Genomic DNA, 14,959 nt, shown 5'->3' on the forward strand with positions numbered 1-14,959 from the left:
TGTGGCTTCCATTGGAAATGACTTGCAGCCTGTAGAGTGAATGTAGCATCTCACACACACACACACACACACACACACACACACACACACACACACCTGCCTGTTCTTTTTGATGTGATAATAACATGAATAATGAATAAATTATGGAAATTGGAACGGTGTGGTCAGAGAGAGGACACAATGCACGCATGTACACTCGCGCGCACACACGCACACACACTCACACTCTCACACTCTCACACACACACATACACACACGCACACGCACACTCTCGCTGCTGCAGTGTATTCCTTGAGGGCTCTCCCATTGTGGTGCTTAATTTCCTAAGCCTATTAAGATGAGATAAAGCTTTATTGATCCCTGGAGCTAAAGTCAGGTGTCACAAACAGCAACAGCAGTGAGAACCCAACCAAGACAAATAAGAATAAAATACACTACTTAATCTATTACCAGGACACTCTAAAAACACATTTATTGTATATCATTGCATAACATAACCATAACCTCAATTCCTCTGTTTTAAACTAGTCGATCCTTTTAAATGACTTTTAATCTGCATGATAATGATTTTAAACTTGTATTTTATGCACTTTGTTTCCTAAATATTTTTTATTATCTGGTTTTCCTTATTTTACTTTTCTTTTACCTGCATTTTGAGAAGTATTTCACTCACTTTTATCTGTAAGGGTCGTTACAGACGGAGCGGTGGACGCGGGCTGACCGCAATCCAGCTCTTGCCGCCCGCACGCGTGTGCACAAAAGAGTGCGGGACCGCGCCCGCTCGCCTCGCCGCCCTTCAACTTCTCCGGGCGTCCCAAATAATCGCCCGCATCCCATTCAAAATGAAATACATGGGGGCACGGTGGCGCAGTCGGTAGCGCTGTCGCCTCACAGCTAGAAGGTCCTGGGTTCGATTCCCGCAGGGGACGCTGTGGGTGCTGGGGGGCGTGTCTTCTCCTCCGCGTCATCAGTGCCCATACCCCAGGTGGGGTTGGCGAAAGGGCCTCTCTGTGTGGAGTTTGCATGTTCTCCCCGTGTCTGCTAGGGTAGGTACCCTCACAAAAACATGTAGTAATCCTGGTCACTATACTGCCTCCCCCTGGCCATCGGGGGTGCCTGATGGAGGGGAAAGGAACTGGTTGGAATAACGTGTTCCTTCCACACGCTACGTCCAACCAGGGAAACTCTCCCCTGTCAGGGGACAAGAAGGTCAGTTGGTCCTCATGCATTGAAGGAGGCATGAGCTCGGCCCTGGCCTCCCTAGGTTGGCAGAGGGAAGGTAGTGCCCAGGATTACATAGACAATTGGCACTGGGTGTAAAAAATGGGGTTACAAAATCGTGGGATTAAAAGAAAAAGAAAATTAATTACATGGGCGTGTCAGCCACTCCCTGTCTAAAACTACCCTTAATGTGTTGTGACAAAAACACAAAACAGCTTCATGTGTGTTTCCAGTTCAAATCGGCTGCTGAGCTCAATCAAATGAGGCCATGATAAACTGACCCAGAACAGGAAATGTTTATACCACCTTCTGGAGACGAGGAAGGTTTTGAAACGAAGGGACATAAAGTGGCATGGGTGGCAAACCTTGCACCGGAAGTTTGATGAAATACATTGCAGTGGATGGAGCCGGCTGGACCAGCTCATGAACAAACATTATTTCTGAACGATCATGCGACCATTGTCATATAAACGGTCCAGGAATATAAAAGAAGACATATCACAGGTTGTTTTCTGCTGTGTTGCCTTTCGATGTGTACACTGTATGATTTTATAGAGGTATCTAAAGGCCACAAAGTATATCTAAGTGTAATCTAAGCCAGCAGCCGTGTCGACTAACTCCTCCCTCTCCTCCTCATCAGATCATTGGCTGGTGGTACAGCGTGTCATAATAACTAACTCCTCCCTCTCCTCCTCCTCATCAGATCATTGGCTGGTGGTACAGCGTGTTCTAACTAACTCCTCCCTCTCTTCCTCCTCCTCATCAGATCATTGGCTGGTGGTACAGCGTGCGCACGTCGGCCTCTCACAGCAGCGCCAGCGGTCACACGGGGCGCAGCAACGGCCAATCGGAGGTGGCGGCCCACGCCTGCGCCAGCATGTGTGACGAGATGGTGGTCCTCTGGAGACTGGCCGTGCTGGACCCCACCATGAGCCCACAAAGGTACTGATTAGAACCCTTTATTTAACCCCAACAGTCCTCAAAGGTCAGGACCATGTCACCTGTCCAGAGAGTGGTTCAGCTTCACTCGATGAAACCAAATGGACCCTAACTATCATTTAGCTGGAGACATTGTGGGTCTTTCTTTTTCCCTCTTTCTTTTTTCTTTGGGTCATTTTTTAGCTTTAATTGACAGCGATTGTGGAGAGAGAGAGATGGAATACGGGATGACATTTAGTAGCGGAGCAGATAAGTGCTACGATCTTTCAATTTATGATAAAAGCGTGAAAATTGGCGTGAGCAGTCTCCATGGGTCACTTGACAAGAATATTGTCTGAGCCATTTGTAATTTCAAGATGGCGGCCATTTTTCAAGATGGCCGACACCTTAGTGGGCAGTTAAGTGATATGATGGTTTATTTGGTGATACAAGCATGAAAATTGGCATGAGCAGTCTCTGTGGGTCACATGACAATAGGCCACCCACAGCTATTTGAAATTTCAAGATGGCGGCCATTTTTCAAGATGGCCAACACTTTAGTGGAGCAATTAAGTTATATAATGGTTTATTTGGTGATACAAGCATGAACATTGGCATGAGCAGTCTCTCTGGGTCACTTGACAATAGGCCACCCACAGCTACTTCAAATTTCAAGATGGCGGCCATTTTTCAAGATGGCCAACACTTTAGGGGAGCAATTAAGTTATATAATGGTTTATTTGGTGATACAAGCATTACATTTGGCATGAGCAGTCTCTAAGGGTTGCTTGACAAGAAAACACTCCCAGCCACTTGAAATTTCTATTTTCAAGATGGTCGCCCCCTGGATCCTCAAAAGATACATTTTCTCATAGAAATGTACGTTTTTTTTTCCATTAAGGACGATTATTATTATTATTATTATTATGCTAAAACAGTTGTGTTGATTTGTTGATCATAGATAGATTAGATAAGAGTGAATATCTGCACTACCAGGGCACACTGGTGATATATCACTGCTGTTAAACCTCAGAGTGGGGTTCAATGTCAGCTAATTGAAAGTTAGTATCCCAAATGCTGTCTAATTTACCCCAAAACAGTTAGATAGCCGCACCTGAATTGACAGGTTGTGCCAGCGCGGGAGAGCCGAGCCAAGGTTAATGGGGTTTTAATTAACCGGATGGTGTACAGATCGCATGGGATTTAAATGGCATTGGATGAACGATCGGACTAAGTGTTGGGTTAAGGCACAAACTTAGTTGTATCCCATACATCAAAGTGCTTGGTAAAAGGTGGTAAAAGCATAAACCCTCTGCCTCTGCCTATGCTGCAGACATGGCAGAAGCCATCATAACAGTTGTGAAAACTGACTGGGACAGATGTTTCATTTGTCAGCAGGTCACCAAGGAAAAACTCATTCAGCCAAGTTTATTCAACAGAGAGCACGATCGTACTGGTCATGATACCATTGCAAGAAATGTTCCATTATTTCATAAGATCAATGCTCTGCCTGTCTTACTTAGTCCAACCCGACTAGATGAAGGTGATGGCATAGAAAGCACATTGACAAGAAACAGAGCAACATATCATTCAAGCTGTTCAACAACACAGAGCTGGAAAGGGCCCAAAAGAGAGCATCTACATCTGCTGAAGACACTGAAGATACCAAAGATATCCATGTCAAGAGACTAAGAAGATCTAATGTATGACCGGTCCAGTGATGTCACAACTGTGAACGAGGCCAGGCTTGATCTCTTTGCCAGAAAGCAAAGACGATATGACTTGATCCTGCCAACTCAAGCAGCACTCAAAGAGCATGCCAAACGTGTTTCTTATGAGGCTGGATACGTGTGGGGACAGGCATTGAAGCGACCTCCACAAATGCCGAGCCCATCATCTGACTGGGGATGGGTGGAACAGGACGAGAAGTGGAAAGTCTTCTGGACTCCACTTCCACCTATTGCGGAGAGTTGTTGGGAGTTGACCAAATGTGGGTGCACCAAGGCATGTACTGGAAGGTGTAAGTGCTTCAGATATGGACCCAGTTTCACATGCCTATGTAATTGCCCCTGCTAGAACCTATTTGCATGTTTATTTTGCCAGAGTTATTCCCCGTTGTCCTCTGTGTTTTCAAGTGTAGGCCTATGGCTCGGCTTCCCCTCGCCACATCGGCGCATCATGTTTTACTTTGTATCTAGTCTATTACTGTGTAATTTTCAGTTGTTACTTTGTAACATTGCTTCCACTACCTTCCACTGCCATATCTAACAGTGAAGCACATTTTCAGTTTAGTTCCTTAGTATAGTTTGTCATGGTTCCGTGGCTATTGCCATTCAGTGTTAGCCATTGCTCATAATTTTGGAGCACTGTCCGTTCAGCACCACAACTGTGCTTATCAGCACCACAACTGTGCTTATCAGCACCACAACTGTGTTCATTTATTAATTTTATTTTTTGTTTCCCCACCCCTTAGTATCTATTTGACACATGTAATGGCTGTTAGTTTAAAAAAAAAAAAGATATATATTATCCTCCCTTGTGACTGTTACCTTGTCGTGGTCAGGGAGCTTGTGTAAGCCTACCTCAGTGAACCCTGAGAGCTATGCCGGTGGGAGGCAACTCCTGACAGGTTTTACCAAACTGGACAGCTTGTGGGCGAGGAGTCAGACAAAACACAGTCAAACAACCTCTCTTGACAGAGCTTTTTGAGGAACCCAATACATTTCTATGAGAAAAGGTATCATTTAAGGATCCACATGGCGGACGGCAGACATCTTGAAATTTCAAGTGGCTGTGGGCGGTTTCTTGTCAAATTACCTTTTGAGACAGCTCATGGCAATTTTCATGCTTGTATCACCAACTAAATGATTTCTTAAGCTTAACTGCTCCACTAAGGTGGTGGCCATCTTGAAAAATGGCCGCCATTTTGAAATTTCAAGTAGCTGTGGGTGACTTATTGTCAAATGACCCACAGAGACTGCTCATGCCAATTTTCATACTTGTATCACCAAATGAACCATTATATAACTTAAATGCTCCACTAAAGTGTCGGCCATCTTGAAAAATGGCCGCCATCTTGAAATTTCAAGTAGCTGTGGGTGGCTTATTGTCAAGTGACCCACAGAGACTGCTCATGCCAATTTTCATGCTTGTATCACCAAATAAACCATCATATCACTTAACTGCCCACTAAGGTATCGGCCATCTTGAAAAATGGCCGCCATCTTGAAATTACAAATGGCTCAGACAATATTCTTGTCAAGTGACCCATGGAGACTGCTCATGCCAATTTTCACGCTTTTATCATCAACTGAAAGATTCTGCCAGAAAAAAGCATTTAGCCGCTCCACTATAGCTATTGCTCTCAACGCTAGCGACTGGCTGATCAGGACATTGTGCCCATGGCATGCACCTTTAATCAATGAAGACCGGGAAGGGAATAGCAGATATACAAGCTCATAGCGTGGCACCGAGTACCGCGCTATGAGCGCTATGAGCTTGTAGATCTGCTATTTTTTTTTAAATCATGAAAATTTGTGCAATTTTTTGAATATATATATTTTTAAAGCAAACATTTGTAACTCAAGTCTTTGCTTCTGGGGATTCTTTCTATAAATATCTTCTAAATCCTAACGGTTTTCTGAAAAACTGATGTTGCTATAATATCATTGGTGCTCAAATATTTTCATAGACCCCCAAAATGATATGTATTTGGCCGCGGACCCCCATCTCAAAATATTTAGTTCCAGGGACCCGCATGAATTAAAGATTTGAGTTACAAATGTCCGCTTTGAAAAAATATATTCAAATATTCGCACACATGTTCAATATTTTTCAAAAAATAGCAGATCTACAAGCTCATAGCGCGGCACTCGGTGCCGCACTATGAGCTTGTAGATCTGCTATTTGTGAATAGCCAAAGACATCTTAAAAATGACACAGATGCGTTCCATTCCGGGTCTTAACTCATTCAGTGCCAAAAATATTTCTGGCTATATCACCCCTGTGCCAGAGCCAAAAATACATTGTAAAAAAAAAGTGCTTAGGAAGCGAGATACAGCTTTTTTCAGTAAGATGTTAAACAAGTTAAGCAGCAAATCTTCAAACCATGATATCTTGGGTTCTGAACATTTTTTTTCAAAAAAATAAATACAAATAAAATATATATATTTTTTTAAAATGTTTTATTATTTTTTTTATTCATGACGTCTCAGACGTCATTGGCACTCTGGGCTTATGAAAAACGTGACGTCTCAGACGTCATAGGCACTAAATGAGTTAATGGCGTAAATCGAACCACTTGGCTACCGGGATCACCCTGAACCTTCCGGGATTCGTGACGGCTTCTCCATGTTATTTGTTTATTGCTGAAGCACTGGCCTTATTCCATAGCCTATTAAAAACCTAATTTACTTGTTGTGTCTTTTTCTTTCTACGAGGGGATTGAACGGCGTGTCTTCAATCTCCGCTCTATTAGTGTTGGTCTTGTAAGCACAGTAAATCTATACAGGAACGTGTAGAGTAAGCTATATAACGTAGGATTTGAGATTTATAAATCGTTGCTGTCCTGTGGAAACCTCATACTCCATAGTTGTTATTTTTCTAAATTCAATGATAGCAGATCTACAGTACGAGCTCAAAGCGTGCGTTTTGAGCTTGTAGATCGGCTATTTTTGCTACTTTTTTGTAGCACTGTAGTATGACGAAGCAGGGCGTTAATTTATGAAAAAACATTAAAAGTCAAAATCTGGAGATGAGAGGTTTCTGCCCGACAACAACGACATTGAGATTTCATCCACGTTGTTGGCCACAGTCATTTTCTCAGCAAGCGCTGAAGTTGACCTAACCCATTTAGACCTGGAACGCATCTGTGTGTCATTTTTAGATTTCTTTGGCTATTCAAAAGTAGCAGATCTACAAGCTCACAGCGCTGCACCGAGTGCAGCGCTGTGAGCTTGTAGATCTGTTTTGCATTGTTTGATCTGTTATGAATTGTTTTGCAAATATTTTGAATATATATATTTTTCAAGGGAACATTTTTCTTCTGGGGATTCTACAAATGTCTTCTAAATCCTAACAGGTTTTTTTTTTTAAATCTATGTTGCTGTCAGTGGTTCTCAAACTTTTTCATGTCAAGGACCCCCCAAATTATTATTATTAATTATTATGTATTTGGTCGCGGACCCCCATCTCAAAATATTTTCTTCCAGGGACCCCCCAGAAGCAAATATTTGAGTTACAAATGTTCGCTTTAAAAAAATATATATTCAAAGATTTGCACACATATTCAAGATACTTACTAAAATAGCAGATATACAAGCTCATAGCGCTACGAGCTTGTATATCTGCTCTTTTTGAATAGCCAAAGAAATCTTAAAATGACACACAGATGCGTTCCCGGTCTTAATGGGTTAATTTTGCAGGACACTGCAGCTTTAATTAAATCCCAGCAAAATGGCAGGAATTCATAATTTTATTGATCGTATCATCACGTCTTACTTTTCTCACCTTGAGCCTTATGATGTATAGTTGATGTTGAATGCATTTATTTTAATCATCATGGCAGAAGAGGGGAGAGGAACCCATACAGATTTATAAATACGTATAAAATATACATACAGATATATAAATACATCATTCTCCTGGGTGCCTCCCTACCCAGGAAGGTTTTCCAGTTGTAGATCAGTTATTTTCAAATAGTAGTGGGGTAGCCTGGGAAACGCCTCAGTATCCCCCCAGTTGGAGTTGGCTTCAGTTTCAGCTTCACCCAGCTGACGGCTGCTCAGAATTGGTCATGAGTGCTCGGTTGGGGAGCTGTTAGGGGTTAAGTAGGGGTTAAGTGTGTTGCTCAGGGGCACCGTGACACATGTGCTGTACACGTGCGGGCCGGGAGGCGAACCGGTGACCCTCTGACGGCCTCTCTACCCATTAAGCTATAGCCAACCAGTAACGCTTGAGAGGTTAGGGCCGTCCGCATCAAGCACCATCCTACATATAATTAAGGAAACCTCTGTGGACAGAACCTGTCTGTCCTGCCCGGTTCTCTTCAATGGCTGGAGCAATTGATCTGAATTTGCACACGGCCATTGTCCGTTAGCATACTGTATGCACCAAATAACGACACCCGTTTTTAACCTTCCCAAAATGTAAGCTGTTTATTAGCGTGTCCACACACACTGCGTTTCATGTGAGGGAGGGTGCTTTGGATATCATCTTCAAGCCACAAGCATGCAGATTCACACACACACTATGTTCTAGTGTGTTCGCTGTGGGTCCACAACGCGGCGACGGAACACGCGCAAGTGTGGAGCTGTGTGTCTGTGTGTGTGTGTTTGTGTGTGTGTGTGTGCGTGCATACGTTCGTGCGTGTGTGTCGGAACTGTTGCAGGTACCAAGTACAAAGTCACTTCCATCCCTGATATACTGTCTGTGCACACAGCTCATAACCCAAACTCTGCACATACTTTGGGTGCTCAGAATCCCCGGACGGGTATGACCTAGTAACTATAATTATGTGAGCGTCCACGATGATGAACGATCTGTTCTGTAAACGGTGGCACAAATACACACTGCACAGTCCAATGTCAGAGCTCGCATGGAGGGGGGGGAGAGAGGTCTCCGTCTCTGTGGTTCTGAAAGACGCATGCGATAGCATATGGATAGTCTGACTGATTATTAATTATAAGGAGGCGAGATAGTTGTAGCCTATCTGAGGTAATGCCTGCTAGCCTAGCTGTTGGTGTTCGCTATTCCTAATCTTCTCTGTTGTTAACAAAATCCTTCTGATTGATTTTGATTGGCTGTCAGCGTTTCTATCGTTCATAAAATCACTCGGAAAGTGATCCAAACTATATTGTTTATGACTATCATTGTGGTTATAGTTGTGGTGTGGACGCTGCCATCCACTTCAGTTAGAACCATTTCTAAAATGACACATTTATAATTATGGTTATCGTGCTTGGTGTGAAAGGTGCTGTAGTTTGTATGGAAGGATATTGGAATAGTTCTTCCTACTGTAGCTTTTCTTTAGCGTCTGTCTGTATACTAAATTTAGATGTTTTTGGGCACCTGGTACAGTTTACTAACATAAAAATCATCTTTTGCATTCACCGGTGGCTCCCTGGCTGTTCCTTTGTGTTGTATATTTGTAGCCTCTGAGCATCTGGGACTTTATTTTCCGCTCTGTTGATCATTTTGTTTCAGAATGGACCCGTATTTTTTACTGGGATGTCTTTTGTGATTTCTGTTTCTCTATCTCTCTCCCTCCCTCCCTCCCTCCCTCCCTCCCTTCCTTTCTCTCTCTGTATCTCTCTCTCTCTCTGTCTCTTTCCCCCGTCTACCCGACCTTGTTTTGTATTGTTGGTATTTCTCCCATCCAAGGTCAGCTTTTATTGGGAGTTGACTGGAGCGACTCCACCAAACTCATCTGGTTCACTTCCGTCTTAATCAGAGAATACTGACCTTTTGTTTATCATAGAAAGGCTTTCGGGGCTCCTACGTGTTAATTTAACTGAACGTAAAAATATGTATTTATGCATGCAGAGGTGCATGGGTATATTCATGCATTTCCATACAACCAAACAGCCACACATGGAGATACACAGCTTTGTTCATATGCGCACGCGTGTGCGCGTGTGTGTGTGTACTTGTTTATATGTTGGGACTGGAGTAGAATAATCAATGCCTTGTTTACATCTCCTCTCTCCTAAGGTGCCCTGACAAGCATCCTTGTCTAGAAAATGAACAAGCTGCAGGCTAGCTCATTAACTCACTCACTAATTACACGTCTGACGCTGCGCTCGCACTCTGCCACAAAGTGACAGATTCACAGGCACTTTTCAACGGAAAGTCAGCGAGAAGATCGTCGGGCTGTCGGGCAGAAACCTCATATCTCCATATTTAAACTTTTTACGTGAATATATGTATTCTTTTAACACATTGAGTGCCAGTCGCGTAGATCTACGCGAACCTATTTAAAGCCGCCACGTGCCAGTCGCGTAGACCTACGCGAAGTGGTACTTTTTCCGAAAAAAAGTTCAAATTGCACTTTTTTCAATTTTCGATACGGCACATTTCATTGTAGCACCACCGGAAACGGAATTATTCGGGATCCGGTTTTGCCGATCCCGTCGGCCTCCGTTCTAATGACGAAACTGAAACGCCATTTTCTCTTTGTAGTTTTTCTCCTCGCTGATCACTGTTTAACATAAACCGCTCTAACTACAACATGGCGGCTCCGTTTGACACGTGGTTTTCACTGGTCGAAGCAGGGAGATCTCCGCGATGTTTACAAACAGTGCAGAGCTCAATCTTAAGGATTTTAACAAGGTCTATGGCGACGTGAAAAAAACAAAAAAACAACAATAAAACGTTGGCACTGGTGAGTACATTATGAGATTAACCTCTGGCATGGAATGTGTTAAAGCGATAATTTTTCACTCAAATCTTTGCTTCTGGGGGGTCCCTGGAACAACATTTTCTGAGATGGGGGTCCATGGCCAAATACATATCATTTTGGGGGTCCTTGACATGAAAAAGTTTGAGAACCACTGATATAGAAACATACGTTTTTATAAATCCAATCAACCAACCAGCTGTCTCCCTCCCTTTCTTTCCGGCCAGGCGCTTGGAGCTGGCGGTCCAGCTGAAGCAGTGGCACCTGAAGGTCATCGAGATCGTGAAGCGGGGCCAGCACCGCAAGTCCCTGGACAAGCTGTTCCAGGGCTTCAAGCCGGCCGTGGAGTCGTGCTACTTCAACTGGGAGGTGGCCTACCCGCTGCCCGGCATCACCTACTGCTCCACCGACAAGAAGAGCGCCGCCTCCTTCTGCTGGGCCCGGAGCGTGCAGCAGCAGAGAGAGGTCGGTTCGTTTGTTTGTCTAAAAGGGATAGTTCAACCCCCGAAATGACTTATTTTTTCTATCGATTACACACCCCTTGAATTCGTGGAGTTTGTTTTAATTTTGTCGCATTGCTAAGCCACTAATTTGATGACCGGCGGAAAGATGCTAATGTTGCTAATGCTACAAAATGCTAATGCTAATGCTAACTCAAAGTTGACACTTTGAGTCTCCTACCGGAGCCGCCGCCAGTAGGGGTGCAACGATATGTTTTAACAACGATTCGATACGTATCACGATACTTGGTTGTCGATACGATACATGAACGATACAGGTTAATTTAGAACGATTACGATACGTTTCGATTCAGTGATTTAGTCGATACGATACATGAACGATACAGGACAGGTTCGTTTAGAACGATACGATTCCATTCAATGATTTGAAATCGATACAGTAACTGTTTATTTACCGAAAGATTCTGTGTGAAAAATAAATACCTGGATACTGGATATAAACCCCTCTTTCTCTTTTTCTTCTTAAAAGTACTTAGTAATGATAAAATTGATTATTTGCATTGCAAAACGATTCGATGCGATACGATATTTTGCTGTCTGCATATCGATATAGTAGATCGTTGAATATTCAAAATGATTTTTCGATGCAGTTACTATAATGTTACACCTCTAGCCGCCAGTCATCAAAGTATTGGCTTAGGAATGCGACAAAAACAAAAAAAGAAATCTATGAATTCAAGTCTCCATCCATGGGGTGTGTAATCGATAGAAAAAAGACATTTTCGCGGTGAACTATCCCTTTAACCCATTAAGACCTGAGGCCGATTTTCAAAACGCCTTCTAAATCCTAACCTAAGTTTTCTGAAAAAACAGGTGAAACCTTTTATATCCAAAACCATTCCTTTTTCATTATTTAAAAAGTGTGAACTACTACTTTTGTGACACTCACACACACTGTGCAAAAAGGTGCTACGCACACCAGATCCTTATAGTGTCTAGTCTAAAGGTGAATTGTCAAAAGACAAAAAGTGTCCGCACACACCGTTATAACCAAAGTGCCAATTTATTAGAGGACGCAGAGTAAAAAGTTACCAACGTTTCGGCACAAGTGCCTTCATCAGGGTATATGCAGAGCAACATTCAAGTGACATTTAACACATCAGGTGCCAAACACGGTCTGAACCGTGTGTTTACATAGTTCCGGTTCCGAAGCTTCGGTGCCGTTCACGGTCTGAACCGTGATTTCAGTCTTTTTGTTTTTTTCGTTTTTATCCGCGCGGGCGGGGCTAGAGCAGCTCTGGGAGCACCCATTGTAATCCTGCGAAGGAAGTGCCAGATCGCTCACCGGAAACACTTTTATTTTCCCCATCCGCTTCCTGTCTATTTCCTACTTTGAAACGCCTATATCTCCGAATCTGTTTCCTGTGGGGAAAAACGGTCATGCGCGATGCGCGATCCCCCCCCCCGTTGTAACCCGCGAGGGGAATGTTATGGTTCCAGCCTGTAGCCAGGCTCATGGCACAACATGAATCGATGCTTTTTTTTGCGTGGATTTGCTTTTAACGCACGGATTTGCTTGTAAACAGCAAAGCGCAGTCAATGGGGAGAATGCTGGCACCCACGGTAAGTTGTTATGAAAAAATGCTGGCACCCGATGTGTTAAATGGTGCCTAAGAGTAATACATCCAATCACATTTGAACTTGAAGGACACGGGTTCGGAATGGGCCATGTCCCAGTGATGCGCCATCAGGATCAGGTGCGGTTTCACATTCCTGAATAATTAAGTAGGGATTATACCACATGACTAACCACTCTACTGGTGAATGTCTGGAAGTTTTAGTTCCTTGCCCATTTTGACAAGTAAATATGAGGTTTTGTTTAGCACATGCATGCATGTAATAAAGAAAATAGCAACATACAGAGAAGAAAATCAATAGAATACAAAAACAATCTTTGCAGTACACATTAATGTAGGAATCAGATACAGTCAAAAAAGGTAAAGAAATAAACAAATAACATGTCCTGAATTTTATTCATGTCCCCTATATAATTCTGAGCCTCTGATGTGAGGATAGTTAAAAGGGTATTTATACAAAAATATGTTTTAATTTTTATAAAAACGATTTAAGGTCAAAATCTACATTTAGGCCAAACGGGGTAAGGGTTTTAAGGGTCTGAATCCAGAAAGCCTCGCGTTTTAAAAGTACCTGGTCCATCTCTCCCCCTCTTCTTGGTACAGGGACTCACACACACTGCAAATTGAAACTTGGAGAAAAAAATAGTTTTGTTCCTATCCTATCCCTATCCTACCCTTGAATTCAAGTATATTTTAGCCAGATAGCCAGTGTTTTTCCTCCTCATACCCGTAGTACGCGGTGATCTGTAAAGTGTTAAACCAAATGGGCTCTCTGCACAGCAGCCGTGTTGGCAAGAAATTGGGCCACTTCTTTACCGCCTTCACAGGTGTTACCAATGACACTGATGAAGGCTCTGTTCCATTTAGTGTGGCAAAGTGGTTCTGAACCCTTTTTAACTTCAAGGACACCCATAACTCTGAGAGTGCACAAATGGAACCAAATGGACCCGTAAAGGGTCCATTTGGTTCCATTTGTACACTCTCAGAGTTAAAACAACCGTAAGGGGCCAATATGGCTGCTTTGCATAGAGCCTATGAAAACAAGTACTTGACTAACACACCTGTTCCTGAATAGAAAGCAACACGTGTCTCTCTGTATGTCTGTCTGTCTGTCTGCCCGTCCAGAGAGGAGCCAAGGCGGCCCTGTTGGGAGGCAGCGGAGACCCCTCCGAGGCAGGGGGAAGCGGAGGAGGCGGCGGCCGTAGCAGCGGCCACTCCCCCCAGCAGCAGCAGGAGGTGGCGGTCCGCCCCAAGGAGACCCTCCTGAGCGGCGGCGGCAGCAGCAGCAGCAAGAGGAAGGGAGGCGGGGGGCTGTCCACGGGCGGCGGAGGGGGCGGGGTCCTGGTGCGCCTGGGCGGAGGAGGCGTCAGCCTCTCATTGGACGACGGAGGAGGAGGAGGAGCCGGAGGTAAAGTCATGTTCAAAGGAGCCGGCGGCTCCAGTTCGTCCTCCGCCGGGGGCAAGGCGAAGATGACCCAGAACGGAGGGAAGGGGGGCGTGTCCGGAGGGGGCTTGGGGTCGGGGGTGTCGGGAGGAGGTGGCGGTGGAGGAGGAGGAAGCGGCGGCGGTAAGCACGCCAGCGCCAAGCGGCGGACCAGCAGTGAGGACAGGTTGGTCGGAATGTTATACCTATTATAGTTGACTTGAATTTAGCCCGAAAAAATGGCCGATAATCACGGAGGGTAAAAAAATGTCATTGTGATCTCTCGTCTGCTTGTTATACGCCGTTGAAAATAGCAAGAATACATAGTAAAACACAGGAGCCGAGATATAGGCTTGTTCCCAAATACTTTAAACAGCAGTAAATCTTTGGATCGGGTTATCTCCTGGTTCTGTGTGAGAAAAAAATATACATATCACAATTCTTCATGTGGTGCTAATTGTTTAGGAAACGGAGCGCTAGTGTGGGGTGGGGGGGGGGGGGGGGGGGGCTCCTCTCACACATCCCAAATTAGCACTTAGGCCTGACACGCATTTTCAGTGAGTGAGATTTCATTTAGCTTATGTAATGTGTAACGTAACGTTCAACTCAATCCTCAAACAGCTCTCTGGAGCCGGACATGGCGGAGCTGAGCCTGGACGACGGCTCCAGCCTGGCTCTGGGCGCCGAGGCCAGCAACACCTTCGACTTCATGCCCCCTCCGCCCGAGATGCTGCCCTCCCCCAGCCCGCTGCTCCGAGAGCCGCGCAAGTACAGGTACAAAGTCACAATTATTATGACATGAATCATCTGATCTGTCATTGTTTTTTGAGTGGTGCTAACCACTCCTTTGTCTGACTTTGTCCGTGTGTATGTTTGAGCCTGTGTATGTTTGAGCCTGTCGTT

At 44.2% G+C, this 14,959-nt stretch overlaps 1 protein-coding gene across 1 annotated transcript in view; it reads left to right on the forward strand.

The window, feature by feature from the left end:
• Positions 1-14,959, forward strand: part of zswim8 (zinc finger, SWIM-type containing 8) — a gene marked incomplete at its 5' end in the record, with an annotated part of 106,181 nt that overhangs the window by 40,463 nt on the left and 50,759 nt on the right. The window contains 4 exons of the mRNA XM_084075959.1: positions 1,989-2,164; positions 10,763-11,000; positions 13,759-14,243; positions 14,678-14,830. Coding sequence (XP_083932085.1) covers positions 1,989-2,164; positions 10,763-11,000; positions 13,759-14,243; positions 14,678-14,830 — 1,052 coding nt within the window. The remainder of the gene's footprint in view (positions 1-1,988; positions 2,165-10,762; positions 11,001-13,758; positions 14,244-14,677; positions 14,831-14,959) is intronic.

The sequence above is a fragment of the Gymnoscopelus microlampas genome, assembly GCF_963454915.1.
Source record: "Gymnoscopelus microlampas genome assembly, chromosome: 13".
NCBI classification, from domain to species: Eukaryota; Metazoa; Chordata; class Actinopteri; order Myctophiformes; family Myctophidae; genus Gymnoscopelus; species Gymnoscopelus microlampas.